This window comes from Coffea arabica, chromosome 1c (genome assembly GCF_036785885.1).
Source record: "Coffea arabica cultivar ET-39 chromosome 1c, Coffea Arabica ET-39 HiFi, whole genome shotgun sequence".
Taxonomy (NCBI): domain Eukaryota; kingdom Viridiplantae; phylum Streptophyta; class Magnoliopsida; order Gentianales; family Rubiaceae; genus Coffea; species Coffea arabica.
In genome coordinates, this window is record NC_092310.1 from 45,669,461 (window position 1) to 45,681,809 (window position 12,349).

The 12,349-nt window shown below is 34.1% G+C and overlaps 1 protein-coding gene across 3 annotated transcripts; it reads left to right on the top strand.

The window, feature by feature from the left end:
• Positions 1-3,840: 3,840 nt before the first annotated feature.
• Positions 3,841-11,692, top strand: LOC113740490 (hydroxymethylglutaryl-CoA lyase, mitochondrial-like). 3 transcript variants are annotated; one of them, XM_072073283.1, is made up of 9 exons: positions 3,841-3,940; positions 6,076-6,265; positions 6,833-7,037; positions 7,308-7,487; positions 8,264-8,344; positions 8,443-8,606; positions 9,493-9,629; positions 10,523-10,638; positions 11,110-11,692. In XM_072073283.1, the coding sequence occupies exons 2-9, from the start codon at positions 6,102-6,104 to the stop codon at positions 11,356-11,358; spliced, it is 1,296 nt and encodes a 431-aa protein (XP_071929384.1). In that variant the 5' UTR covers positions 3,841-3,940; positions 6,076-6,101; the 3' UTR covers positions 11,359-11,692. The 3 variants fall into 3 exon arrangements, with proteins under 3 accessions (XP_071929384.1, XP_071929378.1, XP_071929373.1); XM_072073277.1 differs by lacking the exon at positions 3,841-3,940 and adding an exon at positions 3,969-4,218; XM_072073272.1 differs by lacking the exon at positions 3,841-3,940 and adding an exon at positions 3,970-4,250.
• Positions 11,693-12,349: the final 657 nt, after the last annotated feature.

Here is a 12,349-nt window from a genome sequence, read left to right on the forward strand (position 1 = left end):
TTAAACTATGATAAAACCATATAAGAAAAAATATGCTAAATTTTTTGAACTGGTTGGGCTTGAAAGTGACAAGAATCTGATAAAATCACGTGGAGGTTACTAATTACTTAATTAGTACTAACTAATTTTCTATTTTTAAAGTCGTTGAGAGTTAAACGAAGAAATTATTACTGAAATTATATCTTCAAGTCATATAATAGAAGTTACAGAAAACATTATTATATTGACTAAAATGTTAGCAAACGAGTTAAGACCATCTTCGAACAGCAAAAACAACTGGGCAAAAAACACTTAATTTTTGATTAAAATACTTAATTAAACTCATTCACTTAAGGCATAATCTCGTTTGCTATAAATTTTGGAAAAGTTAATTACAGACGTAAGATACTAAGATGTAGTCATGCTTGTAGACCAGCATTCAAACCCTTACACCTATTATTAAATTCAAAGGCTATGTAGCGGTGCACTTATTATTTTTTTTTTTTTCCGACACAGGGGTATCCGGATCAATACTTACGGGGCTCGACTAATTCCCTGTGGCTCTTCCGAACGCGGCAACGACAGGACTCGAACTCTGACTGAACCTAGGGGCACTTATTTGGTTTAGAGGTGAATTTCTTTCCTTGTAACCTTTCTTAATCTAATTGGCTCCTCCTTTAATATAAGCTAGCACAGGATTAGTGTAGATGTTAAAAACTGATTCAAAAAAGAAATGAAAAATGAAAAATCAGAATCAGTTAAAACTATTCTTAGGTAGATTAAGATTTTTTTAACTTTTTTTTTACTATTAAAAAATCTATAATCTAAATGCAAAAGCCAGGAAAAAATTACGAAAACAAAATCTAATCTTTCAAAATCAGAATTTAAAATCAGATAATAAACTAAACAAGAAGAAACTTTTAATCTTCTAAAGCAACTCTTCTTCATATCCTAACATAGTAACTCTTCTTCATATTCAGTTATAAAACATAAATTGTGTCAAGAACTTGCATTGCCACATGAGAAACATCTATCCCAGCCAAAAAAAACTTTATGACGAGTCATTTGCTTTCAAAATTTCAATCTTCGTTACTTTTAGAGTTCTATCACTATTCAATACTTTATTTCAGTTCACTGCATATTCTGTGTGTAATCAAATTAAGGATATATCCTGCATCATAATCAAACGGTGGAACGTATTTTTCCCACTTACTGCGAAAGTTGATGGACTAGGACTTATGGCTGAATTCCATGAACTGCGAACGAAGTTAGCTCATTAAATAATTGTCCTAGGTGAAGACTTTCGAATTATACAGATTAATTTTTTGGATTAATCTTCTATACACTGACATTGTATACACTTTTATCATTAGATGCACGACACATAATCTGAATTTTAAATCCAAATTTTGCACGTACAACATCCATTGATTCCTATTAGTTTATTATTTATACACCGTTAACATAGATTAGATTAATCCCATATTTATGAAATAGGTTAAATCTTCAGTTTTTCATTCTAAATACACGTTTATGGATTCAAAATGGGAGTGTAGATTTAACCTTTCATTGGAGTTGAAATTAGCTTTTCTTTATTAGCATTTTGTGGAAAGCTAGTCCACTATAGAACCTTGGAGAATTAGCACCTTAATTCACCTTGTCTATGGTCATCAACAATTAGGCTTGACTTGCTAGCTCATAATAATTTACAATCTTGTGATGGAAAAGAAATGTTTAAATAAGATTACTCGAATATACTTAATTTCAGGCTTTTCAGCTGAGGAATATACCTGTGACACTTGCTTAAAGATTACATTTCCTAGAAATTGGAAGAATTACTCATCAATAGGGAAACGAAGAAAAAGGAGAGCAAATGCAAGGAAAAAAGGGCAATATCTACAAGGTGCAAGAAGGCATGCAGAATAGAAATTTTCCAAAGTCCAAATCATCTCCACACTAGACTCCAGAAATACAATAGGACAAATGAGAAAAAGCTCTTATAATTAAGAAAGTCAAATCATGTATCCAAGGAAAAAAAAACAATAGTAATAGGCTTGCCATAGGTCAAAATCATGATAAAATATATATATTAGGCATCCCAAGTCAACCCTACAAAATGAAGCAACATTAAACCAACCGTAATGAAGAAACTAAGTCAGAAAAATAATTAATTACTAGTATATTCTTTTCAAATAATAATAAAATGGCATATATTTTCCATTAGAATGACAATATGCAATTATTGTATGGTATCTCCGAGTAGATACATACAATCATGTAAATAGATTTTTTTTTATATAGCGTAAGTAGAGGGGTTTGAATCGAGACCTCTCACTTACATACACTCTCTCTCGAATCACCCAACTCCATCCCTTTTCTTGTGTAACCAGATACTTCGTTGAATTATGTAATGTTAGTAAATTAGTGTTGAATTATGTATGCCATAAATCTTGAAATAGACCTCTGGCTTAAAGAACACTAAGAAGTAACCATCACCATCACCATTATTCATTACGAAGTTTTCCACAAGTTGAATAGCTAAAATAGTCTATAAAAAAATGTGTCTAACAATTTAGGAAACCATCAAGAAAATAAAGCGTTGAAGGATGTAACCTTGTATTATGTTCTTTTAATAACTTGTCTTATTCTCTACATAAAAAAAAAATCAATAATAAAGTTACAAATCATGTATATGTGTCAATCCAACTGGTTTTATTCAAACCCCTTATCCAAAATCCGTCATATTATTTTCAGTCTTGGCTTAGATTTTGAGATTTCCCTAGTAAGATGAAAGAGTGATGGGATGGACTGTGCTTGTTGAGGACAGTAAATTGTAAGATCCGGTTAGACTTATGTGTAATACAGACATATTGAAAATAAAAATAGCTTACTAGCTAGTAATGAATAAATATGGCCTAATTACTTCTTGTTAGAAACTTAAAAATAACTCTTTTTCCTCTTAAACGTTGCGTTGAAGTTATTTACAAAATTTTAACACTTTTAACATATTACTACACAATTTTCAAATTAATAAATTTTAAAATATAATAATGCTTATGGTTATCTAGACTTGTTGGGTTTTATTTATTTATTTTTTTGTGTGTGGTTCATTCATGTTGAAGCCATCAAATTTTGGTCGAATAAATTTATAGGTTTTAATTTGAGTTTAGCCACTTTCACCAAAAACTCGACCATTGACATATCTAATTATATGTATTTAAGGACTTTCATCCTTAAACTCAATTCACCATCACCATCACTCCTAAAACCTTTGAAATGATCAAATTTTGCTTCTATCATCATATTTAGGAAGATTTGGAAGAAAATTTTGACTAATACGGTCAAGTACTAAATTGTTTATACTAATTGTCTTATTCAACCAAAAAAAAAGAGGTAGCACTCAAAATCCCCCGCCATCACCCCAAGTGTCAAAAAGTGGAAGAATTCAAAGGCAAAATGAACAACAATTCATTAAGAAGCCATAGAGCCAAGGCAGCCCAATCAGAAACCAATGAGCCAATAGGGAAAGTTTACCAAACTTGTCAACTTCCAACTACTAACCAGCTAACCAACCCTTCCCAGTTTCCCACCTTCCATCTTTTCTCCTTTCCCCAAAATCTTGGCCATTCAAAAATATTTTAATAAAAAACGCCATCTCTAAATATGTCAAAAATAAAAAAAAAAAATCACTACCACTAATTAAATACACACCGAAAAGAAAATTTTAAACAAAAAACAAATTCGTTTGAATTATTATTTTTAGAAAATTTTATAGAAAAATATATTATAATAATTTAATGTGTGTAAGATAAAAAAATAATTAAAAAATATGTTCATGACGAATATCAAAATTTTTTTTATGAAAAATCATAATCCAAACTAAGAGTTGCGTTTTTTTTTTTCTTCAAATTTCGCTAAAATTAATTGCAGAGAGGCATTCATCTGATTTAGTGGAGTTCAGGTAAAATAAGAATTATAATTGTATTGAGAAAAAAAGGTAAACAAGAAACCAGAAACGTAAAATCTAGACAAGCTCGTGTCTTCTCCTACATTCAAACCTTTTCCTACCGAACAAGACAAAGACTAGTTAGCAACGAACTCTCCGTCACGTTTCTTGATCATAGTTATTGACTGGCCAAAAAACCCCTTTTTCCCAGATAAAAGAGGAAATTACTGAAATAAAAATTTTTTTCTGCTTCAAATTTGAGATAATTATAGTGCAAAGACTCTTGCTTTCTGGTATTTTTTAGCTTCTTCTTTCTTGATTTGAGGTTTGTTTGCTTCCCCTCCTGTTTTAGCTTGTGGGTTTCCATTTTTTCTTGATATTTTGTTGGGAAAGTTGATGCTCTGTTGGTTACTGGAAAAGCAAAGAATTGAGTGAATGAAGAGGAAACGATAAAATTTTTTTATTTTTCTTTTGCAAAAACTTGATTTATGAGCTCATTCTGTAGAGAGGGCGAGAAAATTTTAGCTGAAGTTTTGGCATTGTAGTCTTTTCATCATAGTTTCTGGATTTTAGTAGGAGAAATTTAAATTTTTATTTGTTTATATTATTTTTACTTCGGAGTGGGAAAAGTTGGGTTAATGATGTTTCTGTTATTTAGTATTGGCTTCATGCTTGGTAGAAATTTTGTGAGAAAGAAGAAACACAAAAAAAAAAAATGGTTCTATTGAAAGGAAGGTGCTTTCTGGAAATAATGCTTAGCATGCAATGATGTGTTTTTGGAGGGGTCGTATTAGAATACGAAAGTCCGAGACTCTGAAATTAATGATGTTAGAACTGAATGGAGGATTGCTTTTAATTGCTTCTTAAATTTTGGTTGAATCTGAATGGAGGATTGCTTTTAATTGCTTCTTAAATTTTGGTTGAATCACATTCTTGTGTGCTGCATTATGTACTTGAGATCAATTGATGGTTGATCAGTCTTTTTTACTGTACTATTCTTTGGGGCTCAAATAAGTTCGTTATAGGACATACTAAGTGCTGATTGTTTGTCTCTTATGTGTAGAGAAGCTAAATTTGTGCTCTAGTGGATTTAGCATAATCAGTCTTTTGTATAATCCAAGTGTTTAGAAGTATGAGGATCTGTTGATTATCAGGTGTTAAAGATGGAAGAAAATGTAAATAGGATGGAAATCTGGGTACATTTGTATTTTGCTGCCTGCAGTTCCTTGTGTCTTTAGAATGGTGATTTTCCTCTGGCAAGCTGGTTTTAGGCTGTGATGCATTTAAGTTTGGCAATAGCATTCCGAATACCTATGAAGGGGAACATTTTTGCATGCTCATCCTTCAATAGTGGCTTTGTTATAAAGATTGAGATTATAATGGAATCAGGTTGAATAAAGAACAGGTTCTTGCTGATTGAGAATTAAAGGGTTACATGAATTCCTTAAGTATATCGGCATAAATTATTGGAGAATATAAGCTTCTGCAAGTAGGTGATTAACTGCGGTAACTTTTATGTAGAGTCCTATGAACACCAGTGGCACTCCGGACAATAGGAACTTCTTGCGGTAACTTCTTGCGATGTTGCAAATATTATCTTTTCTTACCACAGAATGTAATTTCGCCTTGTGTTCTCATTATCTGGACAATAGGAACAACATGCAGAAACTTCGATTTTGCCTATTTTATGAAACAATAAATCAAATCTTCAATCTTAATAGTGTTCTTTATTTCTGAGATATCTTTTTCTAGATTACAATTATTTGCTGCAGGAAGTATCCATTCAGAAACCTCTATTGCTGGATAGCTGTTTATTGGACATGATTATAAGTTCTCTTTGCGATCTTGAAGATTTACGGGGTTGATGTTGCCATCATTTTTCACTTTATCCTTTTGTAGAAGTCTTCTTATTTGACAAGTGCTTCCTTCTTTTAAGTTAGCTTCTTTAATAGTATCTTTTTGGTTTTAAGCTGTTGAATTGGAGAGTGCTGCTTTTTGTGGGGTTGCAATGAAATACTTGTTGTCTTTCAGTAGGATTTGGTGTTTGTTCAAAAATAGTTTGGTCTGTCTGAGATGTGTCAAATACCTCAAATGTTGCATTTCTAATGTTCATATCTGAGCATTCAATTTGTGTTGTATCTTTATTCCAGCTTGAGTTGTTGCATCCGCTTCCAAGATGTCAAGCTTGGAGGAGCCCATCAGTCTGGACAGGTTGCCAAGTTTCAGCAACATTGATCATCATAGGTTCTCCTCCAGTGCTTGCAGACCCAGAGGAGAGGATCTGGGAATGGGACACCGCTGGATCGAAGGGAGAAGCTGCAGCACATCCAACAGCTGCGAGTAAGTTTTGCACCATCATTTTATCTGTACTTGCTCTGGAGTGAACTTTCCTTAAATAAACTTTATCCTGCTGGCTTCATACCATTGACTGAAATCGTTCCAGCTTAATCTATGTGCACGAGTGTGTTGCTTTATTCTTGTATAAACAATTTCAGTTCCTATTGGAGTAATACCATTTGCCTGCTCTTTCCATAAAGACAGATCTGAGGAGATTTTTTCTATGATTTCTTGTTGCATTAATCAATAACTCACATTGTCCATTTTTATTCTTAAGACTCATGCTGCATGATATTGAGAGATGTCTGAGACATAACATGTTAGTGTTTTCGTTTTGTTCAGCAGCATTTTCATGTCTGAGTTAAATTGACAGTGATATTCAGTTAGATTGATTATCAGGTTGTAACTACTTATTGGTATCTTGTCTTATAGTGCTCAAGGAATCTGAAAATACATGTTTTTTTGATTTACTTCCTCCTTCAGCATTCATAAGTGCAAGTCTCTTTACGTTTTTTTTCGAGGACTTGGTTTTTCCAGTAAATGAATACGAATGTCTTGTAATATGTCCAGGGAAGATTTTGAAGAGTACAACAGAGAGAATTTCATGTGGTGGAAGCAAAGAAGAGGCACATCACGAAGAGGGATCTCCAACGGAAGGACATTAAGTTTGGGCAGGAATCAAGTGCCTAATGGAAATATCAGTGACTCACTTTATTTGCCTGATGATCAATACAATTCCTGTAACTACAAATGCACCATGGACATGCCAAATAAGGTGATTTGTTTGGAAAGTAATATTTTCTATATTTTTCCTGTAGACGTGATATATTTATCAAATATTTACCATTTCTGGATCTGATACTGTAAATGTGCTGGATCCTAATGAGCATCTAGCATGGTAAAAAGGGGAGCTAAAAGAAACAATTTTGCCCAATTATATAATTAACATGGATTTGACTTTTACTCTATTCAGGTTCATTTCATTTGTGTTATTCTTTGCAAGATTATGTTTTCCATTAGCTGATTTTTTCTTTCTGAATTGCAGTTACTCAGAGACATACCAAAGTATGTGAAGATAGTGGAAGTAGGCCCAAGGGATGGGTTGCAAAATGAGAAGAACATTGTCCCAACCTCCATAAAGGTTGAATTAATTCGAAAACTGGTGTCTTCTGGATTGGCTGTCATTGAAGCAACGAGTTTCGTTTCACCCAAATGGGTACCTCAGGTAATTCATTGTAATTGGTTAACATGTAAGAGGAAACTTTCTCTTAGTTGGAGTTCAGATCTCCCATGCTGGAGTTAACTCTTTTTTTTTTCTCACCATTGATCCAATGTTGTATCAATGGTGTAATAATGAGTCATTATTTTGCAGAGACATTGTGTCTTTTGTGACTACAGAACTTCCCTTTGAACATATAAGAGTTACATTAACCTCTGCTGATATTTCATATGACCCTTTAGGAACAGCAACATATAAGAGTGGTCAACATAACTTTTAAAACAGGGATGTTTTCTGAAATAAAAGAAATTTAGAAGAGATTGCTTGATATGTCTACTAATGTGTCAAAGAAAATAAACTGTTTGCAGTATGTCATAGACTATTCTGAACTGCGTCAACTAATTGGCCTATAAAAGTATAACAATCCCTGGCTTATAATAGTGATGTCGGTAAATAGGTGCTGGATTGTATGATGACAGAATTATTAGTCCAAGTTTTGACTCTCCACTTGTGGGAATGGGTAAGGATAATTGCACTTCTCAGCTCATTTTTACATTACAAACACTTTGTTGGGAGCCTGCCATGTAAATTTCTGTTGGCAAATAGTATTGCATCGTCTTCATTGTCATTTGTGTGCTATTGTTTGGAATGCGCCCCCCCCCCCCCCCCCAACAAAAAAAAAACACAAAAACCACCACCACCTTCTTTTTTCCTTCTTTAGTTGAAAGGTTCCTGTTGATATTTCTCTGACTCTTGGTTTTTCCTTTTCCCTTCTGAAATAGCTGTCAGATGCAAAGGAAGTAATGGAAGCACTGAAGAATTTGGAGGGTACCAGGTTACCTGTGTTGACACCTAATTTAAAAGTGGGTAATACATATTTAAAGTAGCTGGTTTTGCACATTTTTTGGCTGCTTCTTTGTCATGTTAATCTTTCCTTGCTCTTGGTGTTACTACCCTTTAGGGCTTTGAAGCTGCTATTGCTGCTGGGGCAAAAGAAATAGCTGTCTTTGCATCAGCTTCAGAGTCTTTTTCAAAATCAAACATCAATTGTAGCATTGAGGAAAGTCTTACTCGTTATCGTGCTGTCACCCATGCTGCTCAAAAGCTTTCAATCCCGGTTCGTGGGTAAGGGTGCTCTCTCTCTCTCTCTCACACACACACATCAACTCCCTTTAACACTGCTCCATAAGTAAATGACTTGCATAGACTGTAAAAGATAGGTTCTGGAGATTATCTCACTACTTTCCCATATGAGCTAGTTTGCTCTGAGACTTGTATGCTTTTACCTATACAGTGTAATGGTTTACATGCATGTTGCATTTATGGACTTTTCTATATCAGGAGAACACAAGGAATTTTGGTTTTATATATTCAATACCAGAAATATGTCCGTTGTATATCTCATAGTTGACTAATAAATAATTCAGTTTTACATTAATTATAAATTAGCTCACCAGAATACGACTTGTAAATATCTTCTCTTTTTTTTTTTTTTTTACTTTGAGTGGGTTTACCTCAATCCAGAGATTTTGGTTGTATGTAATTCTAGGATATGCAACTAGGTAAACAATCAATTAACAAGGTTACCGTTGAGTAATCCCTTCTTGTGTTTAATGAGCATTACCATTTTGATTGCAATATCTATAGAGAATTTTCTTGAAAGAAATCACCCCTCTGTTTACATAAACTGTGAAATGATTCACCTATCCACCTTGGCTGGAGCACTTTCGAATTGATGTCTCTACATCTTGTGAAAGTGTAAAGGAAAAGTAAAGGAAAAACAGTTAACCGTTTATATATGATCCATCATTTCCTTGTAGTAAAAGATACTGTTTGTTGAAGTGTTGAGGAAAAGTAAAAACAGATGAGCTAAGGTGTATCAATAGTTGGAAATTAAGTGGTTAATAGTCATTTGATAATTGTCTTGAGTTTGTAATTTCATGTTTTTTATGATTTATACATTGAGAGCAATATGCTTAAAAATTCATGTACATATGCTTAAAATTGGTAGGTATGTATCTTGTGTTATTGGATGCCCAGTTGAGGGAGCTGTTCCACCTTCCAAAGTCGCATATGTGGCAAAGGAACTTTATGACATGGGCTGCTTTGAGATCTCTCTTGGCGATACAATAGGAGTTGGTACACTAGGTATCAGTTATACTTTAGCCAAATAGTATTCTTAGTTTATATAATGACTTCAAATACATCATGAGCTCGCATATACTGATTCACAATGTTGTTTTCTTTACCCATTTTCATGTTCTTCTTGTTCTTTTTCATTTTCCCTCTGCAACTCTGTTAGCCAACAGGATACTGAGTCCTTGTGCTATTATTAGCATTTCATTGACTGTGAATGTAAAATGTGCGAGTATAATGCAACCATCGTATCCACTTTGAGGCCATTTGTTTTCTTTTGATTAACCTTGTACTCGTCTTAGTCTGTCTATGTAATTTAGACTCTGGAAAAGAAGTATTTTTGTCTTGTTATTATACTTCTATTACGTTCTGATCACTGAATAGATTAGGTTGTTAAATGGTTCCAGTGTTCAGACGAGTCTTGGCATCTCTAATCCTAGGTTTTGCACTGGACAGGATGTCCAGAAATAGAACCAAATATATAGTTGGGTTATCTTAAATGATGTGGGTCGGGGGGAGGGAGTGTAAGTGAGAGGTTCCGGGTTTGAGACCTTCCACTTACACTTAAAAAAAAATGTCTAAAGAAAATTATGTGTAATAGTGGTCTTTAGGGACTGATAAGTCATTTCATAATCTTTTCCCACACTTCTTGTCCTGAGAAAATAATTCAATTCAGTGAACATTCTGTAATAGTTTTCAACTAGGGATATTAGTTTGATGACCAAAATCAACCATACATGGAATAAGGATTGACAATTTAATCCCGTTTAATTGCACTTATACCTTACTACTTTCAATAAACCAAACAAGCCTATCATTCTGTACCTTTACTATTGCTCCTTCTAACTTTTTGGATTAACTTATCATTCTTTGCCTTTTCTCTATCGATTAATTTTTGCTCCTAGGTACTGTTCTTCCAATGCTTGAAGCTGTCATGGTAGTTGTTCCTGTTGAGAAGCTTGCTGTCCACTTCCATGACACTTATGGGCAGTCCCTTCCAAATATACTGGTGTCTCTTCAAGTAAGTTAGTTTTTTTCAGCACGATAAATGCAATAAGCATAGATTTTGATATCATGAGGATTGCTTCTGTCCATTGTCGGATAGTTGGAATTGTTTCATAGTTGGCAAATCTCTGAGATGCTAATTTTATTTTGTCTTTGACCATTGAATGTCCGATGAAAAGGTAGGGTAAGGAAGTTACATCCAGAACTGAGGGTTAGACACACCTTTCAGGCTTTCCATAAGCGATAAATTTTAACAAGGGCACACACGCTTGCTCATACTTTCACTCCCAGTCAAGGATAAATCAAGTGTTCAGAGATGAAGAGTGAAATATCAAGTGTGAGAAAGAGAGAAATGATGTGTAAGAAATGGGTAGTCAGATAAATAATCCTGTACTTAGGTTGTTGAAAAACGATACTAAAAGAACTTCACAAGGCTTTTGAGTTTCTGCAGATGCAGAACATTAATGTGATATGCCATTGTCAACAGATGGGAATTAGCACAGTGGATTCATCAGTGTCTGGTCTTGGAGGGTGTCCGTATGCCAAGGGAGCTTCAGGAAATGTAGCTACTGAGGATGTGGTATACATGCTGAATGGCCTTGGCATAAAAACGAATGTTGATCTGGGAAAGCTCTTACTGGCTGGAGAGTTCATCAACAAGCATTTGGGCCGCCAATCTGGGTCGAAAACTGCAATTGCTTTCAGCCGGAAAACGGCAGATGCTTCAAAGATATAAGGAACATCACATTAACATAATATTATACTCTATAAACGATAAAGCAAGGGGGAAATTTTGTTTTCTCCTCTTGCATTCTGATGTGTCTAGTAAGACTACCATGTTTTATACGAAAAGAAACTCAAAATGAAGAGCCATTCATTGTCTTCAGAATCATTGTATTGAGATCAGTTATATGCATATACAAAAAGTATTAGTACAAGGATAGAAGAAAAAAGGACATTGTCCTCAGAATCATTCTATTGATTGAGATCAGTTGTAAGAAGTATAGTACAAGAATAGAAGAGAAAAGAACAGCTGCATAATGATATAGCCACGCCACTATGTTATGCTCCTCGGTGGTGTATTTGGTTTTTCTTTCTTTTTTCTGCTTCTTTCGCAATCTGTTTCTGGTAATGCAGGTGGTAACATTTCTCTGCTCTGACTTGCATCAAAGAAGCTGGGAATTGGGTTCCAATTGCATGGTTTCACATTCAGTTAATTTAAGTTCTTGTTGCTGACTTTGTAGTAGTTTTGCCAATTGATGGAATACTATTAATGGTCCCCAAACTTGTACAAATTGATTTTCAACTTTATAATTTTGTCTTCAAATGGGTCCTCACCCAACACCGGTAGGGGTAATTTTCACCTTGGTCCGCCATGAAGTTTCATTTAATCTCAATTTCCTTTAGGTTTGTATATTAGGCACTAGAGTATTTCTGGCTGTGCCAATGCCCGATTTATTGTGTAAAAAATATTGAAAAATTTCTTGCCATGGCTTGTGCCCACACAAATTGCTTTTAGCAACATGGTTGTGCGCATATGAAAGATCTTCACTAATGAGCAACCTGGGCGCATTGATTTCTATAAGCATAAACAAGAGCCTCAATTCTACATGCATAAAGCTCATATATGAAGAATAGATAGGAATAAACATCTTCGTGGCATGCAAATAAAAGAATCATAAGTTAAGGAAATTTGTTTTTGGAACCAAAGGTAAAGTTGAGGTACA